Raw genomic sequence first — 23,749 nt, 5'->3', positions numbered from 1 at the left:
TGTATAAATAACATGAAAGAAGGATACGTTAATGCAGTGCCAAGTGCATGAGTGGAGACTGGAATTATTCAAAGTTTTATGGCCGCACTGAGAACCATTATAGATGATAAAGTATGAGTAAGTGAGAACAATGTAGATGAGAAATATTCCCGCAGTGTGAAACACTACACACAACGGAAGATTTACTGGCCATGTGAATGACGTAAGAAACACGACACATGACGCAGGTGTCAAGAGCCATTATGTGAAAGCAGTGAAAGATAAAAAACAGCGAGACACACGACATCTGAAGAAATTATGACTGTAGCAAAAATATAAGATCGTTACTTGAAACCTACTAGAGAGAGAGAATTCGAAAAGAGCGAAATACTGATGAAAGAAAAGATTTTTTATTTTTATTTATTTTGCTTTGTCGCCGTCTTCCGCGTTAGCGAGGTTGCGCAAGGAAACAGACGAAAGAATGGCCCAACCCGCCCACATATACATGTATATACATACACGTCCACACACGCAAATATACATACCTATACATCTCAATGTACACATATATATACACACACAGACATATACATACATACACATGTACATAATTCATACTGCCTGCCTTTATTTGTTCCTATCGCCACCCCGCCACACATGGAATAACAACCCCCTCCCCCCTCATGTGTGCGAGGTAGCGCTAGGAAAAGACACCAAAGGCCCCATTCGTTCACACTCAGTCTCTAGCTGTCATGTAATACTAACTTAAAATGACAAAAGAGATATAAGTAAGGTCGGACAATAAGCGAGAGATACCTGAAAAATACAAATGAAAATCCACACTTACTCCCGCACTACAGCGGCTCACTGTATTCCTGATGTATTATGTACCTAGTTTATTCAATTTCCCAAGCATTATCTTCATAAGATTCCTGTATGCCTAATGATGTATTACACATGATAATTATTTCATGTTTATTGTAATTTCTGATCAGCATACTGTATGCCTACTGCATTGTCTGGTTAGCTTATTGTATTCTTGATGCATTATCTGTTCAGCTCATTGAACTCCTGATGTATCATCTTATTAGCTTATTGTATTCTTAAGGCATCAGAATTCTTTATTGTATTCCTAATACATTTTCTGATCGGTTTACTGCATTCTCGATAACTATCTGATTGGCTTCTTGTATTGCTAATGCATTACTTGATCACTTTACTGTATTCCTAATGTATTATCGGACTACGTCATATTGTCTGTGCATTAATATATTCCTACTGAACATTCTAATTAGCATACTGTATTCCTGTTGGGCCATCCGATTAGCTAGCTGTATTTATCAACACATCATCTCATTAGATCACTGTATCAAATGCAATGTTAAGATTGACCCAATCTGTTTTCTTCTATACACGTAATGGCTAACACACACACACACACACACACACAGGCAACATCTCTTGACAGACAAATCAATAACCCTAAACAGCCCTCCCTCTAGTAATATGCTATCCTCCCCTCCGTTCCTTATGAATTATTCTACCGTCTGTATCATCCAGGCCACATCCTATCGTAAATACTGTACAGAAGTCCACCTGAACCCCGTCCGTTACCAATCTTCCACGCCCGTGACGAACTTCGTCATACCCAGTAAAGTGTGTGTGTGTGTGTGTGTGTGTGTGTGTCCCCTTTTACAATAGTCATCACACGAGTGTGTTGTAGTGATCGAAAAAGCGTTGAGGTATTTTTTTTTTTCTTAAGCTCCTTTGAGCACTATGTTACGACCCTTGAGAAAGACGGTACGACCCACAGGCAAGACGGTACGACCCTTGGGTTAAGATGGTCAAAGGCACCAGGACAGCGTACTCGAGGGTCGTTCATTCGACGTGTTCGAGAATCTTGAATTCAAAGCTCAAAAGTCGTACCGTCGTGATGGTCAAGTCGCACCGTTGTGTTCCAAGGTTCGTATCGTCGTACGCAAGGTTCGTACCGTTATTTAGGGTAATATACTTCGACCTATCTTAAAAAAGAAAAAAACTCAAATGTACTTCATAAACAGCCGACTGACGCGCGCCGATTCGCCATGCGTTACACAACGGTCTAAAACGGTTTATATACAAAATTCAATGTTGACGCTGTCCTCTTGGAGCCAAACCCAAGATTGACCTATTCCCCTCGCGTCTTTTTGGGACAAAACAATAAATAATTAGATAGATGCTGGGGAGAGGGGGTAGAAGCAGACTGTGAGGGTCATACGTGTCTCCTGTGTCCGCACCATAGGGTCCAAGAGGAAAGAAGGTCAAAGTCGCCATGTCTCCCACGTATGGTGTGAGGCGTAAGAGGAGGTTCGCGACCGACCTACACACACACACACACACACACACAACCTCCTTCCCGCAGTGGTCGACTGTTTGGCATGATCGCTCACACCCTACCCTCTGTGATGTGCAGTTGACGATTATCATTATTATTATTATTATTATTATTATCATTATTATTATTATTGTTATTATCATTATTATCATTATTATTGAAGAAACATAAATGAAGACAAATATTCTAAAACGTTTGCAGGCCACGAGAATATGTAACTACAAGTTACTAAAAAAAAAAAGAATAGTCTGGCTCACTTGTTTTTCCAACCCAAAAATGTAGTCTCTAATTTTGTCCAAATTTCATAATGTTGGTTTGAGATGAGAAACAACGCTTCACACGAAATACATACTTTGATATATCTTAACACATATTTCATATTTCGGTATTCAAATTTTTCAGTCGTGTGAATGATTTAGAATATTGAGAATAAAAACTGTCCACTCACACCGATTAAAACCGCACATATATAAGGAAAAACAAATAAATTTTGCACACTAAAAATAGGTACCAGAAAATCAAATGAAGACTATATGTTGTTATTATACAAGTCTGACCGAATCTCCATAGACTTTACGAGTACATCGCACATACTGTCATTATCACACCTAAGTAATTAACCTTGCCTAATTGAGGAAGTAAATACCGTGAGAGGAATGGGTTTAAATGACCTAAGAATGACCTGCAGTTCACTTGTATTTGCTTATGCTTATACTGAACACTTACATCTTCCTTTACGTATTTTCTTTACTCTTTAGCACTCTTAGTGTTTACGTCCGAATCATTGTGAATCTCTCTCTCTCTCTCTCTCTCTCTCTCTCTCTCTCTCTCTCTCTCTCTCTCTCTCTCTCTCTCTCTCTCTCGTCAAGTTCCTCTCCTTGGCCCGGGCAGACACGTCTTTTCTTTCAGCTACACCTACAAGTGGGCTGCAGGCATTCAGTTCTCACAAAATAAAGATAAAAAACAAAACCAATCACCTCACACACAACACCTACCTCATATGACGCTCTTTTTTTCCTCTCTCTTTTAAGTTTCCCTTGCATCGAGATTTAAGCGTCTATCCCTGCATCATGGCAAAAAAACAAAAGTGTATCGAATCTCGTTAAAAAACAAAAGTGTATCGAATCTCGTTAAAAAACAAAAGCGTATCGAATCTCGTTATACGGTTGTGGAAGGTATGGACGGTCTACCTGGAACTCTGTGACCGGGGTGACACTGGGAGGTCTTCGGGGCTCCACGGGAATCGTTTTGGCGAACTTCCTGAGCGGCTGGTAATTCATCCTCCCTCACTGATCACACCTCAATGAGATATATATGTATATATGGTCTCTAGCCGCACTCTATGAGACTTTGTATATATATATATTTATTTCTTCTTCCCCTTTTCTCAGCACTACAATACTGGATGTAAGGTTGGCTGGTGGTCCACCTCCGTCCCTGGGTAGGTCACGATCTATACTGGCGACGGCGCCTCCGCTCAGAGCGAGGCTATGTCGGCCCAGGAGTTCAGCAGCGGTGGGCGATAGGGAGGGACAGGGACGGACGGACCCATCCCCAACAATGAACAATATTTTAACCCATCGGGTCCCTGTCATACCTAACACCGGCCCGCGGTTCCCTACGCCTCCACACACAACTTCCTTAACGACTTTACATTATGACTTCGTTGTTGACACGAGGGAGGAATTAATATTAAAATACGTGGGGCAAAACTCGTACTTACTGATGGAATGGCAGGAATAATCTTAGGTATTCATGAAAGATCAACAGAATTCTTTTCAGCTACTACCTTTCGCCACACGAGAGAAGAGTCTGTGACCAAAATACTGGTAAAATCATAAGAGGGATTCGAGTGGCTCAGAATGGAAGCCACTTCTATTTTCGAACAGTTAATTCAACAGCTTAATTCGTTCTACACGAGATGATGTTACAGGGTGAGGCGAGAAGTTCTGGCGTTACGTCAGGTAACACCTGTGGATGTGACTGGAAGTATTAAGGGGTGAAGGGAGACCTTCTGGCGTTACGTCTGGTAACATCAGGATGTGATGGTGGTGTTACGGGTTGAGGGAGAGGCTTTAGCGTAACATGGACGTGACGGAGGCGTTACAGACAGAGGGAGAGGCTCTAGCCTCACTTCAGGACGTAACGGAGATGTTAAAAACCCAAAAAGAAAGGCCTCAATGCCACATCAACTAACACATGGTAGTAACGGTGGGCGTCACAGGCTCCCAGCGTCACGTCCGTCATGCCTGGGCGTGGGGTAAGTGTTACGGGCTCAGCTGGACGTGAAGTAGGCCACAGCTGGTGAATACTATCGGTGCAGCTGACCCATCAGTCAAGGTGGCGTTTGGTCAATACAGCTGCTGTTGTAACAATACTGGAGAACCGCACCTTACCTGCCTTCAACCCGCTCCTCCCCAGCCTGGCCAGGCCTCGCCCCGCTCCTCCCCAGCCTTACCCGACCTCAACCTGATCCTCCCCGGCCTGGCCAGGGCTCACCCCGCTCCTCCCCAGCCTTACCCGACCTCAACCTGATCCTCCCCGGCCTCGCCCGACCTCACCCTGCTCCTTCCCGCCTCGCCCGACCTCACCCTGCTCCTCCCCGGCCTCGCCCGACCTCACCCTGCTCCTCCCCGGCCTCGCCCGACCTCACCCTGCTCCTCCCCGGCCTCGCCCGACCTCACCCTGCTCCTCCCCGGCCTAGCCCGACCTCAACCTGCTCCTCCCCGGCCTAGCCCGACCTCACCCTGCTCCTCCCGGGCCTTGCCCGACCTCACCCTGCTCCTCCCCGGCCTCGCCCGACCTCACCCTGCTCCTCCCCGGCCTTGCCCGACCTCAACCTGCTCCTTCCCGGCCTAGCCCGACCTCACCCTGCTCCTCCCCGGCCTTGCCCGACCTCACCTTGCTCCTCCCCGGCCTTGCCTGGCCTCACCCCGCTCCTCCCCAGTCTCATCCTGCTCCTCCCCAGTCTCACCCTGCTCCTCCCCAGTCTCACCCTGCTCCTCCCCAGTCTCACCCTGCTCCTCCCCGGCCTAGCCCGACCTCACCCTGCTCCTCCCCAGCCTTGCCCGGCCTCACCCTGCTCCTCCCCGGCTTGGCCCGGCCTCGCTGGGTGACGTCAGGTGGGCTTGGTGGGCAAAGTGAGCGCGGGTAACGGTCGTAGACGGGCAATGGTGGGCGGAGGTGTTTTTGGTTGTGGATGTAGGTAAGTCTCGTTGGTTAGTTGGTTGTGGTCGTTCTGGCTGGCTGGTGGTCGTTGTCGCTGGATGTAAGAGCAGTAGGTGGGTCGTACCAAGTTGTAAGAGCAGTGGGTGGGTCGAACCAAATTGTAAGGGCAGCTGGTGGGTCGTACCATGTTGTAAGAGCAGTAGGTGGGTCGTGCGAAGCTGTAAGCGCAGTGAGTGGGTCGTACCAAGTTTAGCGGGAGTACCATCTTGGGCACAAAAGGCCTAAATTACTGTCGCCACATAACCAACACATCATCAACATGACAGCCTTATCGATCCTCTGAGGTATTGCTACACGACGAGACCAGCAAAGGTGTTGCGTGGAACACTTGGGTCGCCCCGCGGTGTTGCACACTCACTAAGAGCGGAGTTCGAATGACAGGAAATCCTGCTAGGGGGGGAAATTACTATAAAACATCTGTATCAACTTAAAATGTGTCCAAAGGTGGAGTTTCCTTTAGAGCTATGAAGCAGACTCATTTCTAGGCTAGACATCTTCGCTTATGACTCAAAGGCACAAAAAATAATATCTATAAACAAGAGTTATGGGTTGTAAGCCATTAAATAAGAGTTATGGGTTGTAAGCCATCAGTTCTGCGGGTGATGTGAAATAACCGCATCTAGAATATGTGTCTCTGTGTGTGTATATATATGTATACGTTGAGATGTATAGGTATGTATATGTGCGTGTGTGGACGTGTATGTATATATACATGTATATGTGGGTGGGTTGGGCCATTTCTTTCGTCTGTTTCCATGTCCCGACGATGGACATAAGCGATCCGCGAAGGACCTTGGTCCAAAGGTACGCAGGTGACACGGTAAAATGACCGTCTCTCTCTCTCTCTCTCTCTCTCTCTCTCTCTCTCTCTCTCTCTCTCTCTCTCCCTCTGAAGACTGCCACACCGCGCGATTGTGTGCAGGAGAGTTCACGGCCGGCCTTGTGTGTGTGTGTGTGTGTGTGTGTGTGTGTGTGTGTGTGTGTGTGTGTGTGTGTACTTGCCGTCTTTATTGATAACGTCTCAACACTTGACACTGACGAAACCCAAGGACACCATCGACGTGTGATGAACAATACCTAACCCTAGAGGAAGAGGGAGGAGGATATCCCCTACTACGTCTATATAACCCACACCGCCTCCACCACAATACATGTCAGGTGGGTGGGAGGAGGAGAAGGAGGAGGAGGAGGAGGTGGCGTCACACACCCTCGATGGTCTCTTCCCTTTCATGCTCTCACCAACACGTTGCCAAACCCGCTCACATGGGATACCTACCGAGTCAATCAATCCCCTTCATCCAATATTCTTTTTTCCCCCCAAACACCGCTCCTACATCATCACCACCACCACCAGTAGCGCTAGAGACCTAACGAAGTTGACTTTGGGGCACTACCTGTAAAGTTTACTGACCCTGAAAGTACTGGTTACACACAGGCCAATAATTGACCATTTATCGGCTACGGTGCACGCTTAACCATCTATATGTTACGCTGCTCACATAAGCGGATAATACAAGTAACGTATATATATATATATATATATATATATATATATATATATATATATATATATATATATATATATATAACCCGAGGCAGGTGAACTCAAAAACATTACCTTCGAGTCGCATTCACATCTCTGGTTATTTTCCCCGAGAAACGTATTTGCTTGAAAACCTCAGAATATATCATATATATCTTGTTGGATAAGAGTTTGGGGTCGAAAAGTTGTTTTGCGATTAAGTTTGTTTATAATACATCAAGGCTATCTGCAAAAGGAAGCATTATCTGCCCTCGAAAGGTCTAATAATGAAAGTTTATGATACAAATAATCATAAAATAAATGAAATATGAATCATTTCAAAGTTTAATTTCAAGAATCAAATGGCCCCACAACATGCTTTCGATCCCTCTCTTTCCTTCCATTTTTTCCTCGTTTCCCTTCTGTTATCCCAACCCTTCGGTTCAACACCATCTTTACTTAATCTTAAAAAATAATAGCCAATACTTCTGAAGCAAATAATCGCAAAATATCTTAAATTACAGGACTCAGGGGCTCAAAAACTATAACTTTATACTAAAATCATATTCGACATGAAAAAAAATATATATACTGACGTTTTAAAACCATACTTACTTCCCAAATATGAAAATAATATAATCAGGTAAAAGTTTAAAGCATTTTCCGAGCGGGTAAAATTCTTGCATCATATTCATAACATAACGAAAGGCTTATGAAATTGATATATCAAAATATCTAATAAGGTTTCTTTGGTGGACAGATAGGTAATATATCGATAGAAAAAATCAAAATTTATGATATAGCAAAGACTTATATAACTGAAAAAAAATAAATCATAATACTTCCTTAAAACGACAGACAGCAAATTATTACAATTATATATATATATATATATATATATATATATATATATATATATATATATATATATATATATATTCCTGTGAGTCCATGGGTAAAATGAAACACGATGAGTTCCCAAGTGCACTTTCGTGTAATAATCACATCAGCAGGGGAGACACAAGAGAGAAATATAACAGTCAGTTGATATAAATCGAAGAGACGAAGCTAGGACGCCATTTGGTAAACATGCGATTGTCCAATCGCATGTTTACCAAATGCGACTGGACAATAGCATGTTTACCAAATGGCATCCTAGCTTCGTCTCTTCGATGTATATCAACTGACTGTTATATTTCTCTCTTGTGTCTCCCTTGATGATGTGATCATTACACGAAAGTGCACTTGGGAACTTTTCGTGTTTCATTTTCCCCGTGGACTCACAAGAATATCTTGATCACGCGCAAAATTGTGATCCTTTTCAATATATATATATATATATATATATATATATATATATATATATATATATATATATATATACACGGGCCATTCTTCGTCTATTTATTGGTGCTACCTCGCTGACGCGGGAAACAGATTGAGTAAAATAATGCTAACCACAATAATAATAATAAGAATGATAATATATATATATATATATATATATATATATATATATATATATATATATATATATATATATACATACATATATACATATATATTACAGAGAGTGCACTAGATACAATAGGAACACTGTTCATATCATGCAAGTCAGAACTACAATGCAGAATGCACTCATTTCCTTCCCGTCAACAAATGTTCAAATAACACGCCATGAACTGGCAAACATATACCCATGAATACAGATTGCTCATGGGAAATACGTATGCACTTTATTGATAAATCTGACCGTCTGATGAATAAAATGTAGACGATGAGTTCTGTCCATGACTTAAGACTTTTGAAAAACCCTTTAAGAGTAATGTTATTAATAAATAAATATTAATATCAATAATAATAATAATAATAATATTAATAATAATAATATAATAATATTAATAATAATAATAATAATAATAATAATAATAATAATAATAATAATAATAATAACAATAATAACATAGGAATGCACCCCTGTGCACTACAGGATGAACAGCTCCCTCCTGAATACTGTATCAAATTTCGCCAGTTGTATTCCGTGCTGTAGTCATCATGGAATTCCTAGTAAAAAAAAATGATTCATGACTTCATGCCTTGAGACTGTGTGTGTGTGTGTGTGTGTGTGTGTGTGTGTGTGTGTGTGTGTGTGTGTGTGCTTTCGTCTTTGTTTACATTTGATCAATCAATACTTTCTTCCCATTTTCACGGTCTCTCCTATATTTCATAATCATGGCTTTTAAAGGGCAGTAGTTAGCGTTAGTGACCATGAATCAGCAAGGGCCCGCCAAGGGTAAGGCCGCACGGGTTTGATACATGGCCACGGCAGTCGGCCCACACTTAACTCAGGTGTTCATCCTCCCCTTGGGGGGCTGGTCGAGGAACGAGTACCTGGCTTAGATTGGCGCGTTGTGCGCATTAAAAGATAAAGTACCTATGTACAAGATTACGAGACGGGCCGACACAAAGTTCAAAACTCTCTCCCAGTAACAGGCAAATGATAATCAAACACACACACACACACACACACACACACACACACACAAACATTCTCTCTCTCTCTCTCTCTCTCTCTCTCTCTCTCTCTCTCTCTCTCTCTCTCTCTCTCTCTCTCTCTCTCTCTCCCCCTTCATTTGTTTGGACACAAGGTAGAAAAACAAATGCCTTCCTGGATGGGTCCGATGAATTTCGAAATGATCAATACGACTCAGTGTTGTTTCGGCAGGGTTGGTGAGCGTTAATGCGGGACAAACTTCCTAATAATTATGGTAGCCCCACTTTATATAGTTATTTCCATCGAAATACGAAATACGTGAATTATGACTGTTAAGAAGTACGGTATTCTAATGTCGCTAACAAACTGCATTATCATGAAAGAAGGGCTACCAATGTGAGACCAGACTAATGGGTATTTCTCACAATCCTTCGCACATGGTGTCATTCCGCTTCGTACAAGACGTGCTAAGATACTTTTTTGTGTGTGTGAACGACCATGAAAATTCTGATAACTTGGGACGGACACTTAATTCACTAATGAAAATGAGCAGCATCGTGCATGTCTGTATTTATCAAGTAGAATTTCTTAGATGAATATATCTGAGAGGCCCATTGCGCATGCACTGCCAGACATGACGTAATACGAACCGTTCTGTTGTTCGTACAGACCCACCAGCACTTGCGAAGAAGACGGTACACTACGTGACTGAACAGATGCGATCTGTCACTGCGTCTTCTCTGACTAGCCATGTGAAGAAGGTCTGAGTCGTAATTCAACCTTTTATTTTCCTTGATTATCCGAAGAATCTTCCATATTCAAATTGTTCTATGACTCAGTCATCAATCAATGCCGGATATTTTCATACTCTGAAATTGTATAAAAACAGAAAAACAGATACATAACACATATAATGCTCAACAGATATTATATGTGATCTAACTCCAAGAGTACAAATTTGAGTACCTTTGAGTACGATGGTATGGACCTTGAGCATGACGGTACTGACCCTTGGGCACGACCCCTGAGCACGGCGGTACGGCCCTTGAGCACGACAGTACCGACCCTTGAGCACAAGGGTACCAACCCTCGAGCACGACGGTACTGACCCTTGAGCACGGCGGTACCTACCCTAGAGCAAGAGGGTACCAACCCTTGAGCACGACGGTACGACCCTTGAGCACAACGGTACTGACCCTTGAGCACGACGGTACGACCCTTGAGCACGGCGGTACCGACCCTAGAGCAAGAGGGTACCAACCCTTGAGCCACGACAGTACCGACCCTTCAGCACGACGGTACGGCCCTTGAGCACGACGTTGCGAGCCTTGAGCACGACGGTATGACCCCTGAGCACAACGGTACGAGCCTTGAGCACGCAGATACCGACCCTTGAGCACAACAGGACCACCTCTCAGGTGGTTTTTGACCTGACCCTTACAAGGTCAAGCAAGTCGAGCGTCACTGATCATCAAAACTCGAGGGTCGTGCCGAATGTGCTTGAAGGGAGTTCTCTATTCCTGGCGCCCTGATAACACACTGCCGCACCCGGAAGACCGAACCGAAATGTCGCACTGGTGACCCTCTGGTTCAGCAGGCATTTCCGGGATGGTTACACCGCTACTGGATTAAGGGTTTATCGCAAGCCTACGATACACGTCGTAGCTGTGCGCTCCGTTGTATCAGACACGTGGATGATCGTAACTTTATGATTTATAGCATGGGACACGTCGTAGCTGTGCGCTCCGTTGTATCAGACACGTGACATATGTATACACAAGAATGACATATGTATATACATCCTCTTGACCAATTGCTGTCGGGAGTCGACAGGTGACATATGTATACACAAGAATGACATATGTATATACATCCTCTTGACCAATTGCTGTCGGGAGTCGACAGGTGACATATGTATACACAAGAATGACATATGTATATACATCCTCTTGACCAATTGCTGTCGGGAGTCGACAGGTGACATATGTATACACAAGAATGACATATGTATACACAAGAATGACATATGTATATACATCCTCTTGACCAATTGCTGTCGGGAGTCGACAGGTGACATATGTATACACAAGAATGACATATGTATATACATCCTCTTGACCAATTGCTGTCGGGAGTCGACAGGTGACATATGTATACACAAGAATGACATATGTATATACATCCTCTTGACCAATTGCTGTCGGGAGTCGACAGGTGACATATGTATACACAAGAATGACATATGTATACACAAGAATGACATATGTATATACATCCTCTTGACCAATTGCTGTCGGGAGTCGACAGGTGACATATGTATACACAAGAATGACATATGTATACACAAGAATGACATATGTATACACAAGAATGACATATGTATATACATCCTCTTGACCAATTGCTGTCGGGAGTCGACAGGTGACATATGTATACACAAGAATGACATATGTATATACATCCTCTTGACCAATTGCTGTCGGGAGTCGACAGGTGACATATGTATACACAAGAATGACATATGTATATACATCCTCTTGACCAATTGCTGTCGGGAGTCGACAGGTGACATATGTATACACAAGAATGACATATGTATATACATCCTCTTGACCAATTGCTGTCGGGAGTCGACAGGTGACATATGTATACACAAGAATGACATATGTATACACAAGAATGACATATGTATACACAAGAATGACATATGTATATACATCCTCTTGACCAATTGCTGTCGGGAGTCGACAGGTGACATATGTATACACAAGAATGACATATGTATACACAAGAATGACATATGTATATACATCCTCTTGACCAATTGCTGTCGGGAGTCGACAGGTGACATATGTATACACAAGAATGACATATGTATATACATCCTCTTGACCAATTGCTGTCGGGAGTCGACAGGTGACATATGTATACACAAGAATGACATATGTATACACAAGAATGACATATGTATATACATCCTCTTGACCAATTGCTGTCGGGAGTCGACAGGTGACATATGTATACACAAGAATGACATATGTATATACATCCTCTTGACCAATTGCTGTCGGGAGTCGACAGGTGACATATGTATACACAAGAATGACATATGTATATACATCCTCTTGACCAATTGCTGTCGGGAGTCGACAGGTGACATATGTATACCCGAGAATGACATATGTATATACATCCTCTTGACCAATTGCTGTCGGGAGTCGACAGGTGACATATGTATACACAAGAATGACATATGTATATACATCCTCTTGACCAATTGCTGTCGGGAGTCGACAGGTGACATATGTATACACAAGAATGACATATGTATATACATCCTCTTGACCAATTGCTGTCGGGAGTCGACAGGTGACATATGTATACACAAGAATGACATATGTATATACATCCTCTTGACCAATTGCTGTCGGGAGTCGACAGGTGACATATGTATACACAAGAATGACATATGTATATACATCCTCTTGACCAATTGCTGTCGGGAGTCGACAGGTGACATATGTATACACAAGAATGACATATGTATACACAAGAATGACATATGTATATACATCCTCTTGACCAATTGCTGTCGGGAGTCGACAGGTGACATATGTATACACAAGAATGACATATGTATATACATCCTCTTGACCAATTGCTGTCGGGAGTCGACAGGTGACATATGTATACACAAGAATGACATATGTATATACATCCTCTTGACCAATTGCTGTCGGGAGTCGACAGGTGACATATGTATACACAAGAATGACATATGTATATACATCCTCTTGACCAATTGCTGTCGGGAGTCGACAGGTGACATATGTATACACAAGAATGACATATGTATATACATCCTCTTGACCAATTGCTGTCGGGAGTCGACAGGTGACATATGTATACACAAGAATGACATATGTATATACATCCTCTTGACCAATTGCTGTCGGGAGTCGACAGGTGACATATGTATACACAAGAATGACATATGTATACACAAGAATGACATATGTATATACATCCTCTTGACCAATTGCTGTCGGGAGTCGACAGGTGACATATGTATACACAAGAATGACATATGTATATACATCCTCTTGACCAATTGCTGTCGGGAGTCGACAGGTGACATATGTATACACAAGAATGACATATGTATATACATCCTCTTGACCAATTGCTGTCGGGAGTCGACAGGTGACATATGTATACACAAGAATGACATATGTATATACATCCTCTTGACCAATTGCTGTCGGGAGTCGACAGGTGACATATGTATACACAAGAATGACATATGTATACACAAGAATGACATATGTATACACAAGAATGACATATGTATATACATCCTCTTGACCAATTGCTGTCGGGAGTCGACAGGTGACATATGTATACACAAGAATGACATATGTATATACATCCTCTTGACCAATTGCTGTCGGGAGTCGACAGGTGACATATGTATACACAAGAATGACATATGTATATACATCCTCTTGACCAATTGCTGTCGGGAGTCGACAGGTGACATATGTATACACAAGAATGACATATGTATATACATCCTCTTGACCAATTGCTGTCGGGAGTCGACAGGTGACATATGTATACACAAGAATGACATATGTATATACATCCTCTTGACCAATTGCTGTCGGGAGTCGACAGGTGACATATGTATACACAAGAATGACATATGTATATACATCCTCTTGACCAATTGCTGTCGGGAGTCGACAGGTGACATATGTATACACAAGAATGACATATGTATATACATCCTCTTGACCAATTGCTGTCGGGAGTCGACAGGTGACATATGTATACACAAGAATGACATATGTATATACATCCTCTTGACCAATTGCTGTCGGGAGTCGACAGGTGACATATGTATACACAAGAATGACATATGTATATACATCCTCTTGACCAATTGCTGTCGGGAGTCGACAGGTGACATATGTATACACAAGAATGACATATGTATATACATCCTCTTGACCAATTGCTGTCGGGAGTCGACAGGTGACATATGTATACACAAGAATGACATATGTATATACATCCTCTTGACCAATTGCTGTCGGGAGTCGACAGGTGACATATGTATACACAAGAATGACATATGTATATACATCCTCTTGACCAATTGCTGTCGGGAGTCGACAGGTGACATATGTATACACAAGAATGACATATGTATATACATCCTCTTGACCAATTGCTGTCGGGAGTCGACAGGTGACATATGTATACACAAGAATGACATATGTATACACAAGAATGACATATGTATATACATCCTCTTGACCAATTGCTGTCGGGAGTCGACAGGTGACATATGTATACACAAGAATGACATATGTATACACAAGAATGACATATGTATATACATCCTCTTGACCAATTGCTGTCGGGAGTCGACAGGTGACATATGTATACACAAGAATGACATATGTATATACATCCTCTTGACCAATTGCTGTCGGGAGTCGACAGGTGACATATGTATACACAAGAATGACATATGTATACACAAGAATGACATATGTATATACATCCTCTTGACCAATTGCTGTCGGGAGTCGACAGGTGACATATGTATACACAAGAATGACATATGTATATACATCCTCTTGACCAATTGCTGTCGGGAGTCGACAGGTGACATATGTATACACAAGAATGACATATGTATACACAAGAATGACATATGTATACACAAGAATGACATATGTATATACATCCTCTTGACCAATTGCTGTCGGGAGTCGACAGGTGACATATGTATACACAAGAATGACATATGTATATACATCCTCTTGACCAATTGCTGTCGGGAGTCGACAGGTGACATATGTATACCCGAGAATGACATATGTATACATCCTCTCGACCAATACACGCACCGACGCTTGATGCTTTCAAGCTAACACTTTATAAAGTGTCTCTGCAACATTCAGCACTTGGGCTGGGTTGAGTATTGGCCGAGAGCCACCCGCCAGCAATGAACACTCTGGCCCACGCTGAACTTCCTACCACCCACTCTTTGTTACTCGTGTTACTGGAACCCAAGACAAGGCAGGGGTGCAGTACAGACCTATTCTACGTTTTCCTCTCGGTGGATACAGGTGACCCTTAACGAAATGTCGGACCAACCTGTGTTTTGTTCTCTTCGGCGCAGCGGCGTCAGTCGCCAGAACTCGGCCACTGGTGTGTCTGTGTCCCAAGGACGCTACTACACAACACCTGGACGAACACCATCACAGATTCGAACCCTCGAACGACTTACCTGGGTCTCTTCCACTATTAACTTGAGCCTATTCACCGCAAATAAACTTGCCCCTCCAACCCCCCCCCCCTTTTTTTCCACAGGCAAACTTGGCCCCCACCACTTCAAGCTAGGGCCTCCTCCAGCCACCACCTCTGATCACTGAGATTTCCATCAACCCCACCCAGTAGTCCCCCTCCAGTCACCAGCTCTGACCACCGAAATCTCCATCAACCCCACCCACTTACTACCCCACCCACACACTTTAGGAGCTCTCCTGACCAGCTTGGTGGAGCCTGGAACCAACTGGCGGTCGAACAAACCAATCCTGAGGCTTGTCCATGTGACCCACCGGTGTCTGGTACCAAATTGGTACTGAACGTCATTTTATTTAGCACGGGATGAAGTCGAAGAACTGAGTTACAATAAGGACGAAGTGTATGACAACGGCAGAGGTATTAGCATTTCTATCGTGAATTTTCGTCGTCTCGACCAGGTAATTCTCTGTACTTCTGACATTTCTGGTGAACATATCACACATTCGAAAGATTTTTTTGTCATTTTCTATCATTCGGTGTCTTCTACAAGATCTGGTTCCAGTGGTTAAACAATAATCTACCTACTTCTCGTCACAATCAACTTAAAAAAAAAAGAGAAAAGAAACTATAATAAGACGTGAATTTCTTTCATTAAATTCATATTTCCCCTTCCAGCTTCCGTCACAATGATTCATCCTCTTGGAAATTTCACAGAACAATACACGACTTGGTCACATGAGAGAATCAAATACCACCTCTAGTTCAGACAAGTGACATCACTGCATCAGAATAATGGAATCGGAAACCTTCCGAGATCCCTTGTGCCAGAGGGTCGGAAACTATTCCCATCTCGGACCTGATGCAAGGGACTCGGAAAAACACAGGCGGTTCAAGCACTCACCTTGCGGACGTCCGAATCCTTCTGGACCTTGAAGGGGTCGTTGTACCGGTCGTACTTGGCCTGGAGGGTGTCGGACGAGGTCAGGGGTCGTGTGTCATCCATGATGCTCCCGGGCAGCTGCACGCTCTCGTATGACGCGCTGCTCTGTATCTCTCGCTGCTGGGGGAGGAGAGGCGAAAGAGGAGTGAGAGAGAGAGAGAGAGAGAGAGAGAGAGAGAGAGAGAGAGAGAGAGAGAGAGAGAGAGAGAGAGAGACTTTGTTATGGGTTACCGTGACTGGGCGATCTTTGGGGTCGTTCGTTACAGGAGTCGTGTATGCTTCAAGGGTCGTGTGAGGGTTGTAACAGGACATAACAGCCAGTGGTAAGTGACAATGAGGGTCTTTGGCGGGCATTTTAGGAAATTGGTTGTTATCTATTGATCATAAGAACAGTGACGTTGTGTGCAATGTGTGACTGGTTGTGGCCTTCCACCGTGGTGTTTATACTTCAGGACGAAATCTCATTATATCCTTCACTTACTAGGGGAAAAATAGTCCATATATGTGAGGGGAAATAGATCCTTCATACCCTGAAAAAATAAAGTTCCTTCACAGTCCTGGATAAGAAGAAAAAAAGTGTTCTTTGATATACCTAGAAAAAAAAATTGTTCCTTGACGTCCTTGAAAAAAAATCATTTATATGTATAGAAAAAAAAAGTTTCCTCACATATTAGAAAAAAAATAGTTCCCTTCACATCCCTAGATATAGAAAAAAAAAATACTTTCCTCATATCCTTGAAAAAATGAAATCCTACAAATCTTGGATAAAGAATCGTATCTCCACATATCGAAATCTATTCATTCAATTACTAAAATCATCCCGCTCCTCCTCCCCCCCCCCCTAAAAAACAGATAATAATCAATAACACCTTACGTAAGTTCTGTTAATAACAAGACCTTGTCCTTAATGGCTAGGTAAGAGGTGAGTGACGGAGGAGGGAATCAATAAGATACAACTGTGTGTGTGGAAGGATGACACTGTTGATGATGAGGGCGTCCCATTATACAGCATTATGCTGGAGAGGAAGGATCGCTGTCTGAACAGTTGATAATTGGTAATACAGTACCACACACACACACACACACACACACACACACACACACATAGATATCTTTTTATACATATTCGCCATTTCCCGCACTAACGAAGTAGCGTCAAGACCAGAGGACTGAGCCTTGGAGGGACAAATCCTCACTTGGCCCCTTCTCTGGTCCTTCTTTTGGAAAAGTAAAAACAGGAGGGGAGGATTTCCAGCTATGTCATTAGGGGTTCAGTCTTGTCAAAGAAATTCTCGCTGCAAGGGAGTCTACATTACCCTACTACCTGAAGGAGTGCAGCTTTAGGCTGTTAGAAGGGGTCTTGGGTAACACCCAAACGTCTTCGAAGTGACAGTATTCCCAAAGACACAGCCTCGCCAAGGATGACTTTTCACTCGCGGCGTAATCTCGAGCGGGTGGAGTCCGGTAACACCAGTGAACGAGACGACTTACCCTGTGCGGAGCTGTGCTGGTCTCATCCGTCCACATGGCGATCTTGGGGGCGCACACCTCCGGCACCAGCACGTCTAGACCAACGCTCACCCCTCCTGCAGTAGGAGGAGGAGGAGGCTCTGGTGGGGCTACCTCCCCCAGGAACACCACCGCCGCCCCGGCACCTCGCTCCTCCTGTTGCTCCTCTTCTTCCTCGTCCAGGTAGTTATAAGCGAGCACAGGCGAAGACTCCGGCTGCGTGGGAGGGGGTCGAGACACGTCAAAGGTTATTGATTATATATCAGGATGAAGGAATCAAGTACAATCAGTCCAGGAAAAAAAAAAAAACTGGTATAAGTTGAAATCCCCAGCACTGAATTCTCCCGGATCTCGAAAATTTTCAGTCAAAACAGATCTCAAAGCTGTCTTAAGGTAGTCCAGAACCTGCTAAAGGACATATTTGAAATGTTTTGAATCTTACCCAGTGGATACCTAACAAGCTCGAAGACTGCGTCTCACATCTGGAGAGAAATCTACTCGGAACTGTGTCAAATCCTGTCTCAAAAGCCTCTTTGAACAGCTTCGAGTCTTCTTTTTTTCTTTTAAACTATTCGCCATTTCCCGCATTAGCGAGGTAGCGTTAAGAACAGAGGACTGGGCCTCTGAGGGAATATCCTCACCTGGCCCCCTTCTCTGTTCCTTCTTTTGGAACAAAGGACAATTCAATGTTGAAAACTATTCGAGGTTTAATTGTACTTACTCGACACTGTCTCGTAATTATTTTGTAACCTGAATCTATCTCGGGGCCTCAAGACTTTCTGTTGCAGACGAACTAACCTAACTTTACCAAGTTGAAGACCTACGTCCTTATGATACGAGTCCGAACTCGGTACTGTCTCGGAACAGTTCCGAAACATCAAAAGAATATAATCTCGGGACCTCAGTCTTTCTGACGAAGTCCAAACACGGTAATGGCTCGGCAATGTTCCGAGACACTGAAAAAAAAATATGACCTCGGGACCTCTGTCTATCTGTCGCACAACCGGTCCAAGACCCACCTCCTCCTGAGTCTGCTGCTCGTCGCTGTCGTCCCAAGAATCCTCGTAATATGGGTCGCCGACCTCCCCCTGCTGCTGCTGGAGGTCTTCCTCCTGCTGCTGCGGCTGCTGGAGTGAGCGTGGGTGATCTTCACGCCCAGTCCCCAACTCGTCCTCCGTCTCTCGTGACTCGCCCCCTGACATCACGCCCCTGCCACCTGCAGAAAGCAGGAGAGAGAGAGAGAGAGAGAGAGAAATGTAAGTGACTTCACGACGACGGACTGACATCATTACCCTGCCACCTGGTTTGTGTGTGTGTGTGTGTGTGTGTCCAAGGAGGAGTGTTCAGGGGGAAATGATACAGCAGCGTCCTTACCAAAGCACAGTAGTAGTTCAGATCGCGTGAATATTTTAGCAATGCTCTGTGCTTGACCTTGAGAGAGAGAGAGAGAGAGAGAGAGAGAGAGAGAGAGAGAGAGAGAGAGAGAGAGAGAGAGAGAGAGAGAAATATAGCAGTCACTCAAAAACATCCGGGCATATCCCCAAAAAAGGGCAGGAACATCTCAACAGGCAACCATACCACCCCCCCCCCCCGAATAGACAGACAGACAGATAACTACAGAACTAACAGACAGTCCCAAGCAGAGAGACAGATCCCACAATAATACATCGGTTACAGACTGGGATATCCCACAGACATGGACACATCTCAAGAAGACACACACAGACAAACAGATACACAGGCACATCCTAAGTAGACAAATGAACAGATCCCAAGCACACACACACACACACACAAACTGACCCCAGGCACACAGACACGTAGTAACTCAAGAGACGAAACCACATACAACAGACAGCTCAACGAAAAATGCACAACCCACAAACAAAAAACAACGATAAGCAACCCACACAGAAAAATAAGAAAGCCATAACACGGATTAAACCCACACAGACCAACAAAAATCGAACACAAACCCAAAAGGCACACAAACACACACACACAAACAGAGCCCAGAAACAGTAACAAGGGAAGGCAGTATTACCAACATCTCGGGAGGCGTGCGTATGTGTGTATCCTTCGCCATAGCAACCACCAGTGTTGCCATGGTTGGTGCACGCCAAGACAACCATCAGTGTTACCAAGGTAGGTGCAATTCATGACAATCACCAGTGTTATCACGGCTGGTGCAGTCCACGACAACTCCTAGTGTTACCATGGCAGATGCAGTTCATGACAACCACCAGTGTTACCATGGCAGGTGCACGCCTAGATAGTGGCCTGTGTTGTCATTGTGGGAGTACACCACGGCAACCTATATTGCCACAGGAAATGAACACCATACTATTCAGTGCTGCCACGTGTGTGTGTCTGTGTGTGTGTGTGTGTGTGTGTGTGTGTGTGTGTGCATCTATACATATGATTACATATAGACAAGGTACATATACAAGGTTAAATGTAAAACTCCCCGTAACACACAAATGGCCATATACACACTCGCACATGTATTATGCTCTCTCTCTCTCTCTCTCTCTCTCTCTCTCTCTCTCTCTCTCTCTCTCTCTCTCTCTCTCTAACATGCACTACATGCGGTGAACGCAAGGCGCCGGCATTGCCTTATGGCAAAATCTCATTACACACACACACACACACACACACACACACACACACACACACAAACCGTAGAGAAGTGGATAGCGTTACTAGCCATAAGTTACTACGGGACCGCTCTGGGTCGGGCCCTATGGGTTCGAATTCTGAGCGCGGCAGTCAGCACACATCCAACAAAAGAGTTCATCCTCCCCTCGGAGATGGGAGATGGTCCATAAATGGGTCCCTGGCTTAAGCTGGTATATATATATATATATATATATATATATATATATATATATATATATATATATATATATATATGCAAGGATAAAACCATTGCACATATATATACAAAGTTAAGAAACTGTAATACGTATAAAATTCTTGCCCTCTCCCCCAGAAACACACACACACACTCACACAACTTATGCAGTCCTGGTGAAATTATTTTCAGCCAGGGAAATTCATGTTCGCCTCTTACAAATTAAACATTAATTCAAGAGCACAATAATGGAATCAATAAGACGCAGATCCCGCTACGCGACCGGGGTCTCCCGGGTGCCCAACGCCTTTCTCACAGGAGAAGCTTAAGTGTTCGTGTTCGTATACATCAAATAAATGGCCGCTGCCCAGGGCCCGCGCTAGCATGCATGCATAATGAAAAACTGCAGTCCAGGCACAGTCTAACATGACCAAGCAAAGTGCTCTCCCGCCACGATCATTACAGTGTTGCCCACCAAATTCGACAATGTCGCTAGATCTACCCCTCAATTTTGCAAGGAAAAAAGGTCGCTAAACTCGTTGAAAATGTTAATAAAAATGTTGTGGATGAATTATTTTATATACAAATGTTTTATATTCTTCATTTAAAATACGTAGTATTTATCAGACTTTGGTCCAATCCCACTCAGGTATTCCTTCGTCACTGATGTTGCTTCTTACACGAGCTGTCTGGGTTCCTCTGGATAATGACAAGCTGCTCGTGTGCCAATTTATGCTATTACACACTCTTGGACAGCTCGCTGTTGTAGGAATTCCAGTGTCGCCGTACGCTATAAAAAAAAAAAAAAAACCGGCCGGACTTGCTTCTGCGGATTTCATCTTTCTTTTCGTGTGTGCGTCATTGTACAGTTTTCCAAATCGGAGGATATTTTTGTTGTAAGGGGTAGCTAAAAGGTTACTGTCATGATGCTATTCAATATTACATAACAACGGGTGACTAAGTTCAGTCGACGAAAGACTTGAAAAAGCACTTCAAACCGTCTCCCATCTGCTCCCCTTACCCAGCCTTTGAAATCTAACGTCACTGAGGCATTCCACCACGCAGAAAGCACTTTGTACATGGTCTTGTTTCATGTGTTTCAAGTTGAGGGGAAAACTGTGTTATGGGGAAAAAACGTTAGCCAGAGGCTGCCGATCCTTGAATTCCGATGGCCCAACTTATTTCAGCTTGTCCCAGTGCGTGTGAACACATAGTAGTTATGTAGCAAGCCATTAGGCTATTAACTCATTAGTTGCAAAACTATCACAACTGGCATTCACAGTGTCATTTCCTATAACCTATACGGGTATTGTAGGATTAACTAATTGCTTTACTCCGGTTATCATCTGCATAAGAATATCGACAAAATCGACAGATTTGTCATTACATTTTGCATATAATCTCAAGATATAGCCGTCGCTAAATTCCCTAAAATAACGCCGAAAATAATAGGCGCTAGTCCTAGCCTCAATATCGCGAAACTGGCAACACTGCCGGTCAATGTGAACAAGATGACAATACGAGTATCGTGCAACCTTCGCCCAATCAGCATCGAGGCGCCTTTTTACCTGACCAATCAGCTCGTAGCGTGCACCTAAGCAGTTGTCCCGTAGTAAATAAAGCAGAAGTTTAGTCAGAAACTAATAAGTCACAGCAAACTTTACTGTGTACTGCGTAGCATAAATCTCAATCAACATTACTTGCTTAAAAAGAAAGCACATCTTTGTTTATAGGGTATCATCGACCCCTTTCCTAATCCATGTTCCCCCTTCTTTGGCATGGCTATGTATAACTTCAAATACCTCATCAGTAACAGAGGACTTTACGTATCCATCCTCAGCTTTAGCCAACTGAAGAATATTTGTACATTTTTTTTCACCAGACTATCACGAACACTAATAGAACCTTGCGAAAACAACCTGTAATTTGCAACTTCGCGTCCGTGACACATCTCTGACTGTTAAAAAATATGCAGACTCAACCTTTTTTTTATTGAATGTTTAATCAGGAAAGGGGGCTTGGAGGTACAGGAAAAGGACTGGAGGTAAAGGAAGAGGCAGGACGTGATAAAAGGAGCTGAAAATACAGATGGGACCGGGAGTTGAAATGGGTAGGAAGTATATGAAAGGAATGGGGATAAGAGGAAAGGAATGGAGGTAAGGGGGAAAGAATGGAGGTAGGTACAGGAGGAGCTGGACGTAAAAAGGAAGAGACCTAAGATGTGCAGGAGGGGGAGCCGAAGGTAAAAAGTAGCTGCTGGAAGTAAGGCAAAGTAAGGTGATGGCGATGGAAGTAGACGGAGGAGGCTGGAGGTAACAGGAGAGGTGAAGACAAAGGGAAGGGCTGGAGGTATGGGGAAGGGATTGGAGGTAAGGGACGGGGATGGAGGTGGGCGAGAGGGCACATTACGTTAAGGCAGGTGGAGTGATGCTGGCGACATAATATGGGGGTCGAAGCGCTATACTTTAAGAAGGTGGAAGAGAAGTTGTGGTCGGTGTACTGAAAGACGAGGTACAGCCATCATCCTA

General features: G+C 43.6%; 1 protein-coding gene across 10 annotated transcripts in view; it reads right to left on the bottom strand.

Moving 5' to 3' along the window:
• The window catches only part of LOC139766017 (anoctamin-5), a 131,442-nt gene that overhangs the window by 59,970 nt on the left and 47,723 nt on the right, over window positions 1–23,749 (bottom strand). For 8 of the 10 annotated variants that reach the window (XM_071694110.1, XM_071694107.1, XM_071694108.1 and 5 more), the window contains 3 exons: window positions 19,387–19,583; window positions 18,350–18,583; window positions 16,820–16,978 (listed from right to left, as the gene is read on the bottom strand). In XM_071694110.1, coding sequence (XP_071550211.1) covers window positions 16,820–16,978; window positions 18,350–18,583; window positions 19,387–19,569 — 576 coding nt within the window. In that variant the 5' untranslated portion in view covers window positions 19,570–19,583. Of the gene's footprint in view, window positions 1–3,543; window positions 3,737–16,819; window positions 16,979–18,349; window positions 18,584–19,386; window positions 19,584–23,749 lie in introns of those variants that run through there. The other 2 variants (XM_071694113.1, XM_071694116.1) reach the window with 2 other exon arrangements.

Source organism: Panulirus ornatus, chromosome 56 (assembly GCF_036320965.1).
Source record: "Panulirus ornatus isolate Po-2019 chromosome 56, ASM3632096v1, whole genome shotgun sequence".
Classification (NCBI taxonomy): Eukaryota; Metazoa; Arthropoda; class Malacostraca; order Decapoda; family Palinuridae; genus Panulirus; species Panulirus ornatus.
This window is presented reverse-complemented; position numbering and strand designations above follow the sequence as displayed.